We start from the raw sequence: 21864 nt of genomic DNA, 5'->3' as shown, positions 1-21864 counted from the left end.
AAATGATGGAGCAAGCGTAGCGGAAGCGGAATTTATTGGATAGAAAACACTAGATATCGTTCTACTACCGGACCAAGCCAACACGATTAACTTACACTCTAATCGAAGCGTGATTAGATCTCATTCTAATCTAAACGACTCAATGAGATTTTTAATAACGTATAAAGTGAGATTAATTAAATGACGCTCTAATCCAAATGACTCTACAAGAGAAATTTTGATAGATAATCCCATAGGAAATTATAAAAGGATAATTTTATTGAATAATTGAATCTAAGGTTCTTAAAACAATAACAAGACCTCTCTATTTATAATAGAAGAAACTAACTTACCTAAGTTAACCTAAAAATGGAAACTAAATCACAATTATAATGGAAATAAAAGACTAAGATACATACTATAATTGACTCAAACTAACATAGAAAATCTTAAAATAATAAATATTCTAAAATCCTAAATTACCTAAAATAACCTCATACATCGTAAAAAAAATCAATGGTTCAATTTGGTTTGGAACTGAACTAAACCATTGCCCACTCCTAGATTCAACTACTATCTTAGCGTTTGACTCTCTACTAATGTGCGCGCAACTTATATGAAAGTACTATAATTTGTTAATCGTTAACATTTATTAAAATTTCATTATTATATACAATTTCACCTTATGGATGTGTGTGTTATGGATAAGTTATCCATGTTTTTATTCAAAATATAGAATTCATTTACTATTGATTGTGAGCCAATATTCTCAACATCTATGATTGTAAGGGCAGACTCAGGATTTTATATTACCCTGAGCTTAAGAAATTTATATTTCGAAGTAGACATAAAAATCCATAAGTATAAATAAGTTAAAAACAAAAAGCAATTCAAATATAAAAACACTATTTTTCAATTATGGAATCTAACATTACAACATATAATAACATGTAATTATATAAGATGAATAAATCAATTAAGAATTACAAGTTAAAATAAATCAATAGACGTAATTACAATTAATTGAAAATCATAAGCAAAAGTTTTATACTTGAAGTCAAATACTTAATTACCATGCAAATAAATGAAATTAATCTTTTTAAGTTATACAAATATTATTAGTCAAAAATTTTAATAATAAACTAAACTTAACTTAACAAAAAGGTACTTGGGTGCTGTTGTTTCTTTGGTATGAGCTCTAATTCTCTTTGAAGAATTAGATGTTGAAAATTTTTCTATCAAAAAATATAAATTTTATTTTCTACTTCATCTTCTTAGTTAACATAACTAACAAATAAAATCTCAAAATTCACATAAAAAATTTGTGAAAAAAATTAATAATTGTTATTATATGTTGTTTTTGTAAGTACTTTTGATATTAGTGACCATGTTATATTACATTGACATATATATATTTAAATTAGAACATTTTTTAAAATATGTTAAAACAGTAATAACATTTTCGCTCCCCTAAAGATTTTAGTTTATTCAATAAATATATAATTCAATCATTTTATAAAATCACTCAAATGGAAAAAATGTATAATCAAATTACGGACAAACTTGAAAACAAATTGGAAACTCTATTATTAACTAAAATTGATGAAAACATAAGGGTAATTAAATTATGGATATATATGAAAAAAAATAAAAACTCTGTTATTGTTTAAAATTTATAAAACAAAGGAGAATTTATGATTTTTTTCTTACCCAATGTGGTCCAACTGTAAATCTGCCACTATATGATTGAAAATTTGTAAAAGAGTGAGTAACGAAATAATTGTGGTCAATAAATAGGCTAAAAGTAATAAAATTTATTTCTATTAAAATAAGAAATAAAAGTCTCCGTAATTAAACTAAAATAGAAAAATTACTGAGGCAAAATAATTACACGAAGTTTAATTTCTAAAAATATATTTTCTTTTCTATTTTTTTTCTCGATGGGTGATTGTGTTGAAAATTGATTAAAAAAAAAAAGAAGAAAAAAGAAAGGTAGCTTCAAATTTGTTGACCAAATTTGTTGACCAAATTTGATGGCTAAGCCACTAATTTTGATCAAGATTGGTGGGCTTGATTTTAGGCAAAATCTTGCCTATAAAAGGAAGCTCTCATTCGAGAGCTTGGTATCCAAATCCAAGAGAAGCAATCCAATTGAGAGCATTCAATTGGTGAATGCAAGTGAAGCATTGAGAGCTTCCAACATGGGAGAGAAATATTCGTAAGCATGTAGTTATATTGAAGGAGCATTTGGCTCCTCAATATGGGTATTACGAGTTTGCTTTGTTAAGGGGTATTTCTCAGGATTATGTATTTGAGGCTTGGGTGAGAAATTTATTTCTGAGAGTGTGGTTGTAATAATTTTCCACATAGTGAATATTTTTCTCTGGTTGTCTTGTGACAACGGCCGTGGTTTTTCTCTGGATTTGGAGTTTTCCACATAAATCTTGTGTTGTTTGATTGGTGTATTCTCCATTTAATTTTCTTATTAATTTGTTGCTTGATAAATTGCTTGGAGTGATCTTGGGAGGAAGTTCAATTTCCTAACAGTGGTATCAGAGCCCTTGATTGAAGTTTTGGTGTCAGGGTACTATTCACGTATACGGTACTGTTCACGTGAAGCAGTGGGAGCCAATCCAAATAATCTGTGGTGAAGAGAATAGGAAGCAAATATGTCAGCAGCTGGTGTTTTTCAAACTTGGTTGAAGTTTGATGTTGTTGAAAAATTAATGGGAGAATGATTTTATTGGCTTGTGGAGAATTCAAGTCAAAGGTGAAATCTGGTATGCACAAAGATTTGAAGGTGTGGACAATTTTGGCACCTCAAGAAAATTGTCAAGAAGGTGGAGTGGGCTCGGCAAATTAATCCAAAATCAGTAAAGGAGACACTGATATTCTCGCAGATGGTGAGTTTCCTTTTGATCGGAGACTGGGTTAGTTCTTTTGGCATGTAGATCTCCAAGTTGCCATGAAAGAGAACATGTTATGATCAGCGGGGTCCACAAGTTTGCACGCGGGCATTGGCTTGGTATAAATGCAAGGTGTGTGGTGGAAAAGTTATGTCGTGGCTGAAGAATTCTTAGGGAAACCAAGCATGAGAATTGCACCATAATTTTCAGCGGATATGTTCGACATGTGCCGGGAAAAAAATCTTAGAATGGTTGATTCTAAGTGATATACTCTTTATGGTGGAGTATGATAATTCTCTATGTTGAGAATTATGACTGTTGGTGAAGACGGTGCTTTATATCAGTAGTTATGTATTTTTTTTTTTAATTAAGGTGGAGATTGTTGAAAATTGATTAAAAAAAAAAGAAGAAAAAAGAAAGGTAGCTTCAAATTTGTTGACCAAATTTGTTGATCAAATTTGATGGCTAAGCCACTAATTTTGATCAAGATTGGTGGGCTTGATTTTAGGCAAAATCTTGCCTATAAAAGGAAGCTCTCATTCGAGAGCTTGGTATCCAAATCCAAGAGAAGCAATCCAATTGAGAGCATTCAATTGGTGAATGCAAGTGAAGCATTGAGAGCTTCCAATATGGGAGAGAAATATTCGTAAGCATGTAGTTATATTGAAGGAGCATTTGGCTCCTCAATATGGGTATTACGAGTTTGCTTTGTTAAGGGGTATTTCTCAGGATTATGTATTTGAGGCTTGGGTGAGAAATTTATTTCTGAGAGTGTGGTTGTAATAATTTTCCACATAGTGAATATTTTTCTCTGGTTGTCTTGTGACAACGGCCGTGGTTTTTCTCTGGATTTGGAGTTTTCCACATAAATCTTGTGTTGTTTGATTGGTGTATTCTCCATTTAATTTTCTTATTAATTTGTTGCTTGATAAATTGCTTGGAGTGATCTTGGGAGGAAGTTCAATTTCCTAACAGATTGGATGTAGGTGAAAACTTAAATATTATATATATACCAAATGTAAAATTTAAACGTTTTTTAAGGACATGGCTGAGCTATATAAGTGGCAGAAAAACCTTAAATAACAGATATTCAAAATTAATTAAACATTTTTATTAGTCCTTCCATTTCTTTGGCAATGCAAATATTAGTTCGTAATTTTTTTTTCTAGTTTCAATTACTTTTCAAAGCTTAAATTAGCTTCTTCATATTCATAATACATCATATAGTACATAATACAAAGCATAAATCTGTCTTAAAATATCAAAGTTAAAAAATGAGCTGGAAAATTTTGGTTAAAGTTGTAATGATATATACTCTAATCTAATTTAATTCGTAACTCAACTTAGTGTAACTTTTATATTTCATTATCATTTGAACTTGTTCTTTATCTACATGCATCAGAATTATGAATTTTGAGTATCCAAAAAGTTATGGATTAGAAACATTTTAATTATTTACTATTATCTTAACAATTAATTATATTTTATAAATAATAATGTTAGGGATCCCAAAGTCTGAGACTGAACTTGAGTCCTTGCGCTATGTGTCAATCATTTATTTCATTAATTAATTTATGAGGAATTTTTACTCCCACAACTATATGAGGAAGCTTAAACTCTCAACCTTAAGCACGAGTAAAATTGATGTTGTATTATAGTAAGCTTCGTTCACAAAATTAATAATAGTACTTTTGTACAAAGATATTTTGTGCCTTGCCCCAAGTCTTAACTAAGATATTTTCCAATACATTTCTTTAGCTGGCCCTCGCCCATTCATATTCAAATTTTATAAAAGATATAAAATTAAAAAATTAATTTAGACTTTACTCATTCCTATCTTTAGAGAAAAAAAATCAATAGATAATAAATATTTAATTTGTTCACTTGGTGTGGAAACACCTACGTCTCCACTAGAAAGACCATATAAGATTGTACGACGTTTGTTTAATGCATTTTGTACTTATCTCCCTGGCTGACATTTCAACTCATTCCACTTATTAGTGCCCACTCTATAGTCTACACCATTTTTAACAGACATGGCATTCATCTTTTGATTATAATATCAATATAACTATTGTAATATTAAAAAAAAAAAAGTTATCCGTCCATATTAATTATGCATTTTTTTTATTTATTTTACCAATCAATTTATTAAAACTAAGGTCCCATTTAAGATTGCGTTTGAAATACTATAAGTAACTTATTTCATAATTTTTAATAAAGTGTTTGATAAATTTGGAGGTAGGGAGTATAAACAGTTTATTAAATAATCAATCACACATTTTTAAAGTTCGTATTATAATCTTAATATTTTAACAAAAGAAAATTATATCTTACTTTTTCATAAATCTTAACATACAAATGAAAGATATATATATTTTTTATGAATGTTGAGAAATTTTATAAAAATAAGAAAAAAGGAAGAAACAATTTTATAAATCTATCATGAAAAGCGATACTTGGAGAGCCCATAAGGGTATCTCCAATATAGCACTAAACCTAACACCAAATCACCTTTTACACCATTTTTGATGTAAAATTCTTCTCCAATGTAACACCAAAATGGTGTTATGAATAGTATTGCACCAAATATGGTGCAACACTATTCATTTGGTGTTAGGGAAAAAAAATCTCAAATATTCTTATTACTTTTTCTTATTTACATATATGTCCTATTTTATATAATATTTTAAGTTATTATTATTATTTTTGTTATTTTTTAATTTCATTTTTTAATTTTTGAATATTATACTAATATTTTAAATAAAAAATATTCAACACAAAAATTAATAATAAAAATAAAATGCCAATAACATTAATTACTAGATTACATATTACAAAATTAAAAATACAAAATTAAATTAACACAAATTAAAAAAGCTATTACTACTAGCATAAATTAGAACAATTATTTAGTAATCTGGAAGATCTTTGTTAGATCCTCCAATTTAGTACTAATTTTCATAATGTACTAATTTAGTTAATTAAATGCAAATTTAATAATTTTTTATATTTTTTTTATTAATCGATATAAAATTACTTATTACTTAATTATCTATATTAATAGTAATATTTATTGTGTTAACTGAATTAATTCTTGAGAATTAAAAGAATAAAAAGAAGAATATTCTTTTTAGTGTAAAATTTGATGTAAATAGGTTGGAGATGAAATAGAAATTTGGTGTGAGAAAGGTACATTTTTAGTATTGGTGTTACACCAAAATAGTGTTAAGCATTGGAGATGGCCTAAGAGTCTTGATGCAGACTTTCACGTGAAGGAACAAGCTGCTCATCCCACCAAGTATAAGAGGAATAAGAAATTTCCATATTATTTAATCTCATCTGCTACAGTATTACACTTATGATAGATATGACTGTAATGAAATTGCATTTTATTGATCATACTCTTACAATTCAATCATTGTATTCGAAGCTGCTAGGGATGACAGTAACGAGGACTGTGAAGGCAAGCTAGTGCCGCTGTGGAATCATTTTCAAGCCAAATGAAACACCAAATCATAGATGAAGCAATCTCAATAGCTTTGATTGCGAAAATTTCAGCAAAAATGGAAGTACGATAACCAAGCAGCATAGTGAAACAACCATGGAAAGCTCCATTAAAACCTCGAAAAATAGTACCATATGCAGAAATGCCTGCATTACCCATGTTTATTAAATAAAAAATAATAATTTAAATTTATATCTATTTTAGTAATTTTATAATAGAACAACATTTTTATAATAAAATTTACTAAATGCATATATTCTATTTTTTAAACTCACAACAACAATAGTAATATAACTTATTAAATATAAAATTATTTTTTTAATCACAACTTATTTTATCTACACAATAAAAATAATTTATTTCATCAACCACCGCAATTACAAACTCTTTAAGTTTACACATTTTGTTTATTAAAGTTTGTTTGTTTGTTTTCCAAATCTATCAATCATTATGTGATAGTTTAACATTTTATGTTACGTTAGTGTGGTTGGTTGTCCAATGGTAACTCACACCCTCAAAATGCTTGACTACGTGAGTTTCAGCCCACGGGAGCTCTTTTCAATCCTAAGCAAATGCTCGGCAACATATCCTGTCGACATTAATGAATAGATGATCCCTTTGAGTATATACATATGACCTTTATTTTATTTTATTTTGTTGATATAAAGTTGATTCAATTGAAATACGGTTCGTGGCATATCAGTACGGAACTAGAATTTCTTCATGTTATAAACTTCTCCATGTAAAATTCAAATTTACATTGGAAATTGATGGTTAATGAAAGAGATTGAAAAAAGTGAATTGGAGATCTTATGGGGAATGGGGGAGGCCTAGATAGACGAGAGATTGAGAGCAAATGGGGCATGGTCTTGTGAATTACAAAACGCAACTTGACACTTGCTAGCTTGATCATTTTACTTGATACAGCTAGTACTAGTCGTCTGTTTGTCCTCAAATCCTTCAATTAGCAAGTGGGTGTAGTTCAACGCAACCAATGTAAATTTTCATTGATCAAAGTCCTCCAATTCTATAAAAATCCTTCAATTAGCAAGTGGGTGAAGTTCAACGCACTTATAGTAAATATTACAATAAGTCTATACTACAATACATATTAAGGTAATATAATAATACTATTTTGACCAAAAATACATATTAAGGTAATATAATAATACTATTTTGACCAAAAAAAATTTACAATTTTTTTTAAAAAAAACCCAAAACACTGTACTTTGTTTTAATTAAAAAAAAGAAATATAACTTTACAATAATGTTATCTCTACTTAATTTATATATCAACTGATGTGACATTATTTGATTGTCGTAAGTGATAATTAGTTATTAAAAATTATCATTTCATATTTAAATGGTGAATTTCTATTGATAATACATCAGTTGGTATATAAATAAAGTATCCTGATTAAGTAAATATAATATTACTCATAACTTTAATCAGCATCAAATAACAAATAGCTCTATAAACTGTTGTGAAATCAGAAATAAACAGCAATGATTAAAGCTCTAAATAACAGCAGAAGTAGCAATAAACAGCCACGAAAACCCCAATTCAAAATTAAAACCCATGCAAAAATTTAGCAAAATAAGAAATTCATCAATTTATAGAAACCGTCCAATTGTGAGTAAATAGTATCACTTGACGCAAATTTGAGAAATTGGGGTTTGCATGCTTTCAACTTTTTTTTTTTTTTAAACTTTTCAACTGAAATAAAAACACTGTGTTTTGGGATTTTTTGTCAAACTTTTGTAAAATTTCTTTTGTCAAACCAGCATTATTGTTCAAACAATAATGCTGCACAAGAACCGCAAACATGATCTTAATCTGATATCTTAACAAGCCCCATGTCTTCAAATTTAGCTTTTGCTGCCGCACTCTCTTAACAGAGCAAGCTTCATGCCATGATTGCAATATTGTCCGATTATCTCGTTATGGGTTTAAATTGATCATCATCATTATTAATGATTGAATACTTAATCACTAACCAAAAGAAAATCTTAAACAAACAAATCTTGTCATTAGCTTTGAAAGTCTAATTAATTAATTTTTAATTTTATAAGAAGGGACTGTTGGTTGTATCTGTTGGTATTGACCAGTAATAGTTTTATCTAATTATATCACAGCTTGAACTGACCAGACAAGGCCATGTGTGTAGGACCTTCTTCCCTTGCATTTCCTTCCTGAAAATCAGTTATTTAATCATTCGCCCCCTCCCCCAATTATAATCTTTCAGCAGCAGCTACCCCTCAAACACAAGAAGCCTTTTGAAAATAATATGAATTGTACTGCTTGATGAACAAACAGCCGGTAACATTGGCAAGGATGTTGCTACCACCACCACACTATGATCCAAATGATAACGAAGCTGGAATGAAGCTTTTGGAGGACCTCACCACAAATGCATATCAAATACAACTGCAGGTTCTCAAGGAAATTTTAACCCGAAATGCGAAAACTGAATATCTTAAAGGCTATTTCAATCTCAATATTGGCCATTTTGATGTAGACGCGTTACAAGTTTTCAAGAAAAATGTTCCTGTTGTGAATTATGAAGATATCAAGCCTTACATTGAGAGAATTGCCAACGGCGAGCCTTCAGATATCATTTCAGCTCAACCAATTACTGAGTTCCTTACAAGGTGCAAAATACACACACACACACACTATCTTGTCATATTAATTCATGTTCTTTGTTAAAGTAATTGACTTATTATTATTATTTGTTGCAGCTCTGGAACTTCAGGTGGTCAGCCGAAAATGATGCCATCAACTGATGAAGACTTGGAGAGGAAGACATTTTTTTATAACATGCTTATTCCCGTTATGAACAAGTGAGTAGCAACGTTTTGAAAAATGAATGCAACAGTAACCCAAAAGAGGGGGACAAGGGGCGATTCATACAAATGTCACTGAACAATTTTTGTTTCTGTTATTTCTACTTGCAGATATGTGGATGACTTGGACAAAGGGAAAGCAATGTACTTATTGTTTGTGAAACCAGAAATTAGAACACCATCTGGTTTGATGGCGAGGCCAGTGCTAACAAGCTACTACAAGAGCAACAGCTTCAGGAACAGGCCATTCAATCGGTACAATGTTTACACAAGTCCTGATGAGACCATCTTGTGTCCTGACAGCAAGCAGAGTATGTACTGCCAATTACTCTGTGGTTTAGTACAACGCGACGAGGTTCTAAGGGTTGGTGCTGTTTTTGCATCTGCCTTTTTACGCGCTATAAAGTTCTTGGAAGATTACTGGAAAGAGTTATGCAGCAATATAAGAATTGGTCATGTAAGTGACTGGATCACGGATCCCAGCTGCAGAAATGCTGTATCCCTAATACTTGGAAGGGCTAATCAAGATTTGGCTAATTTGATTGAGAATGAATGTGGTGGGGAATCATGGGAGGGGATAATTAAGAAAATTTGGCCTAGAACTAAGTACATTGAAGTAATTGTAACAGGTTCTATGGCCCAGTATATTCCAATACTTGAGTTTTACAGTGGTGGGCTTCCGTTAGTTTCAACAATGTATGCATCTTCTGAATGCTACTTTGGTATAAATTTTAAACCACTTTGCAAGCCTTCTGACGTCTCTTATACCCTCCTCCCTAACATGGCCTATTTCGAGTTCTTACCGGTGGAGAAAAGCAATGGAGAGTTGACTCAAGAGTTCCAGTGCAATGGCATTTCAGATCAGGATTGCCAACATGATGAAACCGAAATTGTTGATCTAACGAATGTGAAACTGGGTCATTGTTATGAGCTTGTTGTCACAACTTTTACAGGTAGCTTTACCAATTCATTAGCATAAAACTTTTCATACTGTATGTCATTGGGTGAGTGATCTTTTTTTCCGTTTAATTTTCTTTGCAGGCCTATATAGGTACAGAGTTGGAGACATTCTTATGGTTACAGGATTTCACAACAATGCTCCTCAATTCTGGTTTGTGCATCGGAAAAACGTGATCCTGAGCATTGACACAGATAAAACCAATGAAGAAGATTTACTAAAAGCAGTGACAGAAGCAAAGCTACTTATTGAGCCTCTTGGGTTCCTGCTAACTGAGTACACTGCCTATGCTGACACTTGCTCCATTCCAGGTCACTATGTAGTATTTTGGGAGCTTAAGTCAAAAGGAAGTAATAATTTGTCAGAGCTTGATACTGATATAATGGAGCAATGCTGCTCTAGAGTTGAAGAATCACTTGATTCTGTGTATAGGAGGTGCCGGAAAAAGGACAATTCAATAGGTCCATTGGAGATAAGGGTGGTGAAAGATGGAACCTTTGATGCACTTATGGATTTTTCTGTATCTCAGGGCTCTTCTGTTAACCAATACAAGACCCCTAGGTGCATCAAATCTGAGGAAGCAATAAACCTATTGGATTCAAAGGTGGTGGGAAGGTTTTTCAGCAAAAGAGTTCCATCATGGGAGCCATTTGGAATAACAGTAAACAAATAAATGACTAGGAATCACAATTTGATTTGTAGAAGTTGTACTTGGCTTATTATTAGTTGTATGCCGGACCCCAGAATTAATTTGTATGCCAATTAGATTATTTAATAGCTTGTCTTCTTTGTTCAATTTGCAAAAATTCTTCTTAATTTGCTAAGTTAACAAAAAGCTAAGTACAACCATTGCTATATGATGATACCATTACACCTTCGCACATGATGAATGACTTTTTTGGTAAGGAGAATAGACAGATTTTCATCCACCAAATTTATTTAGCTAAAGTTGCATGGATGTGCTAAGGAACTGATGTTTCACTTCCACTTTCAAACATTATCATTTTCTTGAAATTTATTTGTAAAATATATCAAGTGAAAAATATAATGGATCAATTCTTATGGCTTTGTGTGGTGGGATTTTGCTTATCTCCTTAGTCGTGTTCGTACTTTTTTTTTTTTTTCTGGCCCCTCAGTACTTATCAGGTATGTTTTACGAGAGACTACATTTGGTATTGGTTTTATAGCCAAGTGGGCGTGTTCTCATCAGGTTCGTCAGCGGTTCCTAGGTTATCCAGACCTTCGAGTTGGTTTGATTGATATTCTTCATTTGGATGCTTCTAAAACTCTTCATATTAGGTGATTGTTTTCTTTTATGCCTTGTTATGTTTTTTTCCTTTATATTAGAGGTTTTGGTCTTTCTCCCTCATTTTGTATCTCATTTTCTGATCTATATTACAAGTAGGAATCTAACATAATTCCCCCACCATCTTGATGATTTTAACAAAAAAAAAAAGAAAGATAAAATAAATTAATAGCTGTCTCATGCTCGTAACCAAATGGTTTTTAAACATTAGATCCCACATAACGTAAGGTAGGGAAACCAAAAGATGACATAATAGATGAGGCAATTTTAAAGAAAATATTGAAGGACACCCATGGAACTCAACACGTTGCTCCCAGGCTGTTGCGTGGCTCTGAAAAGCAATAAGCTCAGAATTAATAGACATTTACATAACTTCCTTATCAATCTTTGGTCTGCCACCCAAGATAGAAATAATAAATGAGAACTTTCTATGTAGTTATATACAAGGCCCTTATACGACGAGGTAATATGCAGGCAAAAGCCAACAACTGGATGGGTTCTTGACTTCTAGCGTTGCATCTTGTATATAGAGAATATGGGCCCAAAATTGGCCAAATGTACTTAAAAATAAGTGAACTAAAAAATTAATATTTATTATGAAAATAAGAGAATATACAAGGTCTAAACTTTTAAAAAAAAATTAAATAAACGAGTATACATCACTCGATTAAAAAGTAATTTTGCAATAATATAATTATTGTTCATTTTATTTTATAAGAATTTGAAATTGAAACTTTCGTGTCTTATTAGTGAGCCAAATTACCACCCTAATGGCCAAACACGGAGGCAAAGGTCAACAAGCGGCCACGAATACAGGAAGTTAGGGTGAGATTCATGAACCGTGGACAAAAGAAAAGGGGACAATGAGAGCAACCCAAGGCGACATAAAACTGTACAAAGGGATATGGAAAGTCTTTACAAACAGGCCTTTGAGCTTTGTCTCAAGCATTTATGGGGAACATGTGGCCTTAACCCCTCCATCTCTACCCATAATCAGAGACATCCGCTCCTCCCCCACCTTTCATTATACCATCACAGTAGAATGTATGGCTCTATTTGCATTTCTTCTCTGTCTTTTCTTTAACTTCTCTAATCAAAAGAGAGCATCCATTTATTATTTGTGGGTCTGCGAAGAAAGGCTCTTGCCACCTAGCTTTCATCATATTTTTAGATCTTTCTAAAGCCATCTTAATTCTTAAGTTCTTAACGAAAGCCTTGATAGCTGAATTCATTCAATGACATCCTCACGTTGATGTTGTCTAATTAATCTACATCTTCAACTCTAATTAAAGTTTTCTAATATATCATCTATGCTCTATGATTTTAAGATTATGATAAGTGATCAAATATCGAAAAGCTTAGTTGTCGATGAGGCTAGTTTGATCAGAAAAAATAGTCTATATTATTGGGACCTTTTACTTTCACCGTAAAAATCAAGTTCATTGGATTATTCCGGACAAAACTAACATTTCTATTAATTGTTGCATTGATAAGCTCAATTGTACCCCTTCGGGCCTCCTGGCAAAAAGTAGGAAAATCTAGAGAGTGTCAAATCAATGTCTAAAGTGGTTGGCAAATCAAATGAGAAATGACAGTTCGTTAAAGCACTCGTGTGCCGGGGGAGAAAGACAAGCTCTGTAGCTGTCTTTGACTCAAACCCCGGAGGGTTGTGCACCCTTATAAAAGCCCCAAGACCCCACAAATAGAATTGAGATCGGGACTATTCCATTGCCATGTTGTGTCCCGAGTCTCTAGAGATAAAGGGTCCGCCTGTAATAAAGCGCTGCATAAGATACAGCGGAAGTTTAATTTTTTATTCTAAATTTATTGGCCGTTAGATTACTTTATAAGCAATCCAACGGCTTCGTAATTTTAGGCATAAAATAGGTCACCGAAACAGATGGTGGAACACTGGAATCGGCAAATATCCTGGTAATTATCACTTTGCTCCCTCATCTTTTAACTAAATATTAAAGACTTCACTTAATTTAGACGACTATCAAAGACCCCCTAACATAATAATATATTTTAAAACATGTAATGTTGTAAATAACGTGAATAATATTTATATTAGTGTAAACTATATTAATTATAAATCAATGCAATCATTTTTAATAATGAAATTGATCATAAACAACTTATATCATTGTTTATTATGACATTATAAATCTACAAATGTTTTGCAATATAAAAATTAGTGAGACCTCTTTAATTTTTTTTCTTTTGCAAATTTTTGCCTATTTGGTCAACTCTATATTATTGATAGTGCCAAGTATTGTCATTACTCAAAATATTTTTGTTTTCAATATTATTTGTACTAGTGACTAATATAAATAGTACAATTTAGTTCTGGACATGGGTAACTATAAGATGAAAAATCTTATTAAAAATATTTCACACAAATTTCTAAGAAATTCATTAAATTACTTTTTATGGTCTCATTTACTCACTAATTTGAAGTCACAAAAAATTCTATGAATTGTTATAGGAGCTTATACATGATTACATGTAATGTTAATATTTAATGATATTGTTTTATTACTAGTATTATGATTAATGATACTATAACTCTTAATATCCATTACTAATGTTGTTAATAAGTATCTTTGTTAGCCTTACTATTATTATTGGTAAATTGAACACATATATGATAATTTTATCAATATCACTTTTCTTTTAATCAAAATGAGCGTATGTTCTAAATATAACAACATTTTATCGTAATAAACTTTTTAATAATTTATTGAGAAATGTTGCTAATTATCATTGTAAATTATTGTCGACATTATACTATAAAAGCTAAATAATTAATAATGTAACTATAATATTACATTGTTATTTAAAATAAAGTATGTATCTCTTTGTATATTTATGGGAGTAGGTTTTTGAGTTAATATTCGGTGGATCGTTGGACTTTACCATAAAGTGCATGTATACAGATTATCAAATACCATTAAATTATAGTTTATAATGTACATATAAATTGTAAATTTAAAAATATTATATAATATATTACTCTAAATAGTATTCAATTAATTTTTTTTATTTTGATATAACACTAAAAGAATTTTGCTTCATCTAGGCAGGAAAACTACTGCCTAAATGAAAACATATTTACCCATTTTCACAATTTTTAATTCTAATAATTTTTGTATATTATTTAAATTTTCATATTTTATATTATTATTCTTGATACTTTTTTTTTAAAATAACTTTATTTATTGTTCAGAAACCTAAAAAGAAAATATAAAATTTATTTTTTAAAATTTCATCAAAAAATATATCCTTTAGGCCTAAGGTTTCGTTTGTCGCTTCATACATTAAGATATATATTTTTTAATCATTATTAATTTTTTTCACGATTAATGTTCTTAATTTTTTTCTTGTCTTGTTAAAGTTTTGTAATTAACTTAAATTATATAACATTTTGAATTGTCATTTCATTTTTTTATAAGTCTTTTTTTTTAATGTTTTATGCTTCCAATATAGAATGATTGGCAAGGGAAAATATTGCAAAGCATTTGACGCAGAAACTGCTATTGGCATCCTCTCAAGTGGTTGAATCCAAGTAAGGCTGGTGAGCAGCCCAAGCTTCAGCTGGCTGTCTCCAGATCAAAGGGGAAATAGAAATAATAAAATTAGTTTTCTATAATCCCTTGGGATTATTTTATCTTTTTTTCTCTAATGGTGCATAGTTGAGTAGTGAACAAGAATTGGCATTGGTTGTAAATGAACTTTTTTTTTAATTTGTTCTCCAAAAGAAAGATGGTGTAGAAATAATTTCTCTTAAAAATTATAGCATTGAAATTTTCTATTAGAGAAAATTAATTTTAATATTTAATATATTTTCTTTTTCCTTGATTGCAATGATTTTCTAATGTGTTTATAAAATTATTGTTTAATTTGAGTTACTTTTATTGTGTTTAATGTACTTGGTAAAGATAAATTAATGGCGACTTAATAGAACTGGATTTAAGTCAATGTTACTTTGTCAATCTTAAGCTAAAGATTGATGAGAGATTAAAGAAATAATTTTTAAAACTAAATATAATGATGAAAATTATATGTTGCACAATTGTTTTTAAAAAAATCTAAGCACAATTATGTAAAATAATAAAATGAGCATTAATATGTAAAAGATCAAAAGTTTAAAGTATACATACGATTAAATTCAAGAAATACCATGAAGTAACAAAGACCGTTGGGGGCCGGGGGGGAGGGGAGTGGACTTATACAAATTCATAGTGTTGAAAAAAATTGAGGGTTGCAACAATGATTTTTCAAAATTATATTGTAAGTTGATATTTATTAAAAAAAAGCGGGGTCAAACGCAATTTACCTCAATATTTTAATGTTTTACTATAATAAAATGTGACTCGTAACAACCACCTAAAATGTTGGCATACAGTAAAAACATTTGGAATATAAAACCAAAAAAATGGTAGAAGTAACTATTAAAGAGCTGAACCCATAAATTGGAACGACTTACTGATGATTTAGTAAATTTCAATGGGAACTAGAGACATGAAAAATAAACTTGAAACACACACCTACATGTTGGAATTCAATAAAAAGTCTTGGTATATAGAACCAAAAAATAGTGGGAAAAAAGTGGGAGAGTTAACCTGAAAGTTGGAATTACGCAACGATAGTTTGATAAATTCCAATGGGAAATAGGGACTAAGAATTGAATTTGAAACTTTCACCCAAAATGTTGGAATTCATTAAAAAAAACCTGGAATATATAACTAAAAGGTACTGGAAATAAAAGTTGAAGAACTTAATACAAAAGTTGGAATAACTTATTAAGAATTTGATAAATTCTAATGACAAGTTGGAATCTAAAAAATAAACTTGAAACTTCTATTCAAAATATTGGAATTCATTAAAAAAAGTAGAAATATAGAACCAAAAAGTAGTGGGAACAAGAGTTGAAGAACATAACGCAAAATTGGAAACGACTCACCCACAATTTGATAAATTCCAACTATAAGTAGGGATCCAAAAAGTGAAATTGAAACATACACCTGAAATTTTAAAATTCAATAAAAAAAGTAGAAATATAAAACAAAAAACTAGTAGGAAAAAGAGTTGATGAATTTAACCGAAAAGTACGAACAATTTACCAGGAATTTGATAAATTTCAACAGGAAGTAGGGATATAAGAAGTGAACTTGAAACATCCACCCAAAATATTGAAATTTAATAAAAAGAGCAGGAATAAATAACCAAAAAGTAGTGGGAATATGAATTGAAGAGCCTAACCCAAAACTTGGAATAACTTAGCAAGAAATCGATATATTTTAAAGAGAAGTAGGGATCTAAAAATGAACTTAAAATATCCATCCAAAATATTGAAATTCCATAAAAAGAGTAGAAACATAAAAGGAAAAACTGGTGGTAATAACAGTTGATAACTTTAACCTAAAAGTCGGAATAACCTAACAAAGAAATTGATAAATTTTAACAGGAAATGGGGATCTAAAAAGTGAACTTGAAACTCTCACCCAAAATATTAGAATTCAATAAAAGGAATAGGAATATAGAATCAAAAAGTAGTGGCAACAAGAGTTGATGAACTCAACCCAAAAATTGGAATAATGGACTAAGAATTTGATAAATTCCAATGCGAAGTAGGGCTCTAAAAGTAAACTAGAAATATCTACCGAAAATGTTGAAACTCTATAAAAATAGTTGGAATTTAGGACTTAAAAGTGGTGGGAAAATGAGTTGGAATAACTTACCAGAAATTAGATAAAGGCTAATGGAATGTAGGAATGTTGAAAGTAAACTTAAAATATCCACGTAAAAAGTTGGAATTTAATGAAAAAAGTGAAAATATAGAACCAAAAACTGGTGGAAAAATAAGTTGAAATAACTTACCAAAATTTAGATAAATCGTAACAAAAAAATAGGAATTTGAAAAGTAAACTCGAAACATGCACTATAAATATTGAAATGTGACAAAATAAGTGGGAATATAGTTATTTTGTGACTTGTTTATAATACTTGTATAGTTTCTTATACTATTTATAAATTTAAAATTATTATATTCTTTTGCTTCATTTAATTACAATTTTATCTTTTTTTTCCTATTTTTTTCATATTTTTTTCGCATTAAAAACAAATTAAAATGTAATATTTATTATGTTAACCGGTTAAAAACCGGTTGTACTGGTTGCGTGCATGCGCTGTATGAGATACAGCGCTGCACTGTAGGTTGACTCAGAGATAAAAAGCTTTATTGTGTGAAAATGAAAAGACTATAATTGTGGGTCTTTCTTGTTTTAACAAAATCGGCACGCACGCACCCTCCGTCTGACACCGTGTATTAGATTTGACATCACATACCCATGTCTGCCTTACTATTATATCTTGATATCTAAATAAATTCATTGGTATGGGTAAGTCTTCTATGGTGCCATCACTGACATGTCACAATTGTGAGGGTATAGTTCGAATTTTGTGGAGGTTAAATTCTTTCCTTAATTATTACAAATAATTAAGTGATGACAATATTTTTTTTTACAAAATTTGAGGGACAGTGATTCATAAAAATTAATATAAATTAATCTTAATAATATTTTAATTATAAATATCAATAGTAGTCTCATATAATATATGTTATACTTTGATTGTAATATTATAGTCAGATTCTAATATTTACAATTAATGTAAAAATAAATATTATTATTCAATCATTAATTTTCCATCCGATTTCGCAGACGATTTTTCACAAAATTCATAGCTAAATTGCTTTTTTTGCTATAGTTGTGGCAATTGGTAAAACGAATGCTAATATCACCAATAAATAAGCTAATGAATACAATTTATTATTTTTAGTCTCAACCATTTTTTTTGCTGGCTTATCAATGCCTTTGAATCTTAAAAATTTGTTTTCACAGCCCACATCCATAGTGTAAACATTAAATTGAATTTCAAGTACCATAAGATCCATTCTGAAAAAATCATTTGGATAAAACTCAGCAAGGTGAAGTAGTTTTTGTTTGTCAAAAGTTGCAAATGAGTCATTAGGGCATAAACATACCAAGGAAAGAAGCAACTCAATATTGATCTCATTGAAACAATTGTTTAATTCTTAAAGTTGCATGTCCTTAATTGCATAAAATAATTCAACAAGAAAACGATGCATATTTGTGAACTTTTGAACCTTATGTTGTGATCTTCCTCGAGCTTGAAAGGAATCATCCCTATTAGGAACATATCATGCTTCATACAATAAGAAGAAGTTTCACTAAGTAAAGTCCCATCCATTCTCTCTTATTTTTTACGAGTTTCTCTTATACACTTAAATAATTTCATAGTATTCACAATGTTTTGGTCCTTTTTTTTTTTTTTTTGTAATGCTTGTGGTAACTCATGTGCAAATCCAAGTATTTTTGTTATCAACAACAAGCTAAACACAAAATCAAATGACTACATGCAATTCAATAATATTGTAGCTTGAAATCTTTGTTTATAATTCCCTTATTTCAAATTATCTCAAGCACATCAATAATAGATAGAAACATGGTGATTATGCTTAATAATGTACCATAATGTGAGCCCTAACATGTATCAACAAATTGCTTCAAAGTAACCTCTTGATTTAAACCTCGTCCACTTAAAAGTACACCATCATTGAGTGCTTTAGTAACAGCTTGAGAATGTTTCTCTTTGAAAAATATTATGATGTTTTGTAGAAGCATCAACAACATTGACTAACATTGTAACTAAATTGACAAAGAATTATGGCCTATTTGGTAACATCTTTTGGGCCACTTTTAATTTTTTTTTATGAATCCAAGTTCAGTGGGCCAAATTCCAAAAAAAAATTATAAAATGAATAATACAAATTTTCTTTTATAGTTATAAAACTGCGAATTTTTTCTAAATGAATTACAAAATAAACTTAGAAATAAATCAAAAAATAGAATCCAAGGCTCACCCATCTATTTCGTTCTCCTAAAATCTTATCATAGTCTTCTCATTCTCTCTCCCTTATCACAGATCTAAATGCTCTTTCTCTCTATCATTGGTATTGCTACTCTTTCCCTTCTCAGCTATTACGATCTTCTTATTCTCTTTCCCTTATAACAAATTTAAAGGCTCTTTCTCTTTATAGTTGGTGTTACTGCTCTCTCTCTCTCTTCCTCCCCCTTCGCTGTTGATGCTCTCTTTCTAGTGTTGCTATTTTATCTCCCTCACTGCTACTCTCTCTTCCTCATTGCCGCTGCTCTCTATCCATTGCTGCTATTCTGTCTCCCTCACTGCTGCCCTCTCTCTCCATTACTATTGCTTTCTTTGTTCTACTTCTTTCTTTCCATTGCTATTGCTCACTTTCTCTCTTTGAAATGCTCTTTTCACTGTTGTTACCTCTCTAAATCTATGAGTTCTATTAATGTATCCTCTAGTTATTTTCTTTTAAATTGATCCTCCATATTACTTGGCTTTCATTTCTCTCTGTTTCTTATTTTGTGTTTTCTCATATTGCTTTTATATGTTTAACAATGACTTAAGTAAGCTAACTAAAGAAACAATTTATATGGGTTTCTTTAAACATAAAGAATACAAAGCAAAATCAATTTCTTTTCATTGTTATTTATGATTGTCCGATGGAGGACAAGTTGCAATTTGTTTTACTTGGTTTGATCTTTTCGTGTTATTAACTTTTCTTGTGAATTGTTTTTGTTGGATCTAAACTCTAATGTATTTTTCTTTGTATAATACTTAAAGTTGACCCTTTTATGTTTAGCACTCACTAAACTCTGTTCTTCTTTCTCATAGCTCATGAGAATACTGCAATTTCAGTTTTCTATGTCGAATTTAGTTATATTCATTGTTTATTTAAAAATATTCAATACTTCATTGATTGTTGAAGTTCTTACTGTTTAAGGAGAAAAGTACTTTTTTTACTATATAATTTTTATCTAGAAAATTGTTTCATGCTAATTTTTTTTTGAAGTTTCAATACTTTTTATACTCATATTATTGTGTTAGTGAGTTATTGTAATTGGTATTGTTGTTGTTGTTGTTGTTATTGTTCATCATCTTCTTCTTGTTTTAGTTTTAAAATGATGGTTTGCACATTTTTCTTTTCATGACAGAAGTGTGACTATAATAGATTATCCCAATGTGCTTGACCATATTTTCAACCACATAATGTAACTATTTCACTTTTTAGTCTCTATTTTATTCAATAATTAATATACTCTTTAAGGTTTGCGATCTTCTACAGCTAGTTATAATAATGTTACAAATAATTTTGTACTTCATTATTTCATTTGATTAATATTTGATATATTTTTTTTTCTCAATTTTTAGTAACAAGATATGGATTCATAAGATGTTGATTGTGAGGATATGGGTGATTGATCTATCAAGACTAAATCTAAGTCTATTTCTATCGTGCATGACATGTTAAAAAGGGTGATTACAAACATTAACTTTCGCTAAGAAAATTTGGACATTACAAGTGATGAGTTATTTAAACAAATCAAAAAATATTCAATGTAGGGCAACATAAGTCCAACTTTAATAGATTATACAAAAAACATTGAGAGTTTTTTGAGTTAATGGCTCATAATAGGTTTGGTTGGGATCAAATTTAAATACAGCCACAACATCAGAAGTTATTTGGATTGAATACTTTAAGGTAAAAGCTATATTCACAATGTATTATATACTTTGATACTTGTCAGAATGTCTTGCGTAAGCTGTTCAAATACGTTGATTTTGATTCATTAACATTTCATATTCTCTCTAGCTTTGTTAGGGACACTATCAAAATCTCCTATATGTGCAATAAATTTTTTAGGCTACCTCCAATTTCTAAAACCTTTACCAATGTTGTGCAAATTTTATTAAACTCGCAAGTGCACGAATCTATTGTAGAATAGATTAATGGTGACGAGTATCGATCCCACGAGGAGGTGGATTTTAATTATGTGTAGAATTAATTTTCTATGATGGTTGAATTTGTGGTGAAAATAATTTGGAATATTATAAAATTTAAAATAGAACAACTGGAATAAATTAAACCGAAATCTATTGAAATGAAGCACTTGGGTATATAGATCTGTATAAACATGCATTGTGGGCTAAATATTCCTTATTAATGCCAATTAAATCATGAGGTGGGTTTCCACTCCTCATGAACGATACTCTAATCAATATGGTGTCAAAACATCCACTCCTTTGTACAAGGGAGCTGGTTAAAGCAGTGCGGTATCTAGACAAGATTATTACTATTTGACGACGAAAAGTCAAAACATCCACAATAATTAGAGGGGAAGAGAAAGTAAATTTACCAAATAAAACCCATGGAACATGTTGAGACTTCACCTTCAACCCAAGCTTG

General features: G+C 30.1%; 1 protein-coding gene and 1 long non-coding RNA gene across 2 annotated transcripts; both read left to right on the top strand.

The window, feature by feature from the left end:
* The first annotated feature begins 8598 nt into the window (after positions 1 to 8598).
* Positions 8599 to 10994, top strand: LOC102615125 (indole-3-acetic acid-amido synthetase GH3.17-like). The gene is made up of 4 exons (XM_006494727.3): positions 8599 to 9045; positions 9136 to 9237; positions 9352 to 10193; positions 10282 to 10994. The coding sequence occupies exons 1-4, from the start codon at positions 8699 to 8701 to the stop codon at positions 10869 to 10871; spliced, it is 1881 nt and encodes a 626-aa protein (XP_006494790.2). The 5' UTR covers positions 8599 to 8698; the 3' UTR covers positions 10872 to 10994.
* A 2273-nt stretch (positions 10995 to 13267) lies between these two features.
* Positions 13268 to 15345, top strand: LOC127902113 (uncharacterized). Its single transcript, XR_008054621.1, has 2 exons — positions 13268 to 13436; positions 14994 to 15345. It is a non-coding gene; the product is annotated as an uncharacterized LOC127902113 (long non-coding RNA).
* The last annotated feature ends 6519 nt before the right edge of the window (positions 15346 to 21864 follow it).

This window comes from Citrus sinensis, chromosome 5 (genome assembly GCF_022201045.2).
Source record: "Citrus sinensis cultivar Valencia sweet orange chromosome 5, DVS_A1.0, whole genome shotgun sequence".
NCBI lineage: Eukaryota > Viridiplantae > Streptophyta > Magnoliopsida > Sapindales > Rutaceae > Citrus > Citrus sinensis.
The sequence above is the reverse complement of the archived record's forward strand: the minus strand, read 5'-3'. Positions and strand labels throughout refer to the sequence as shown.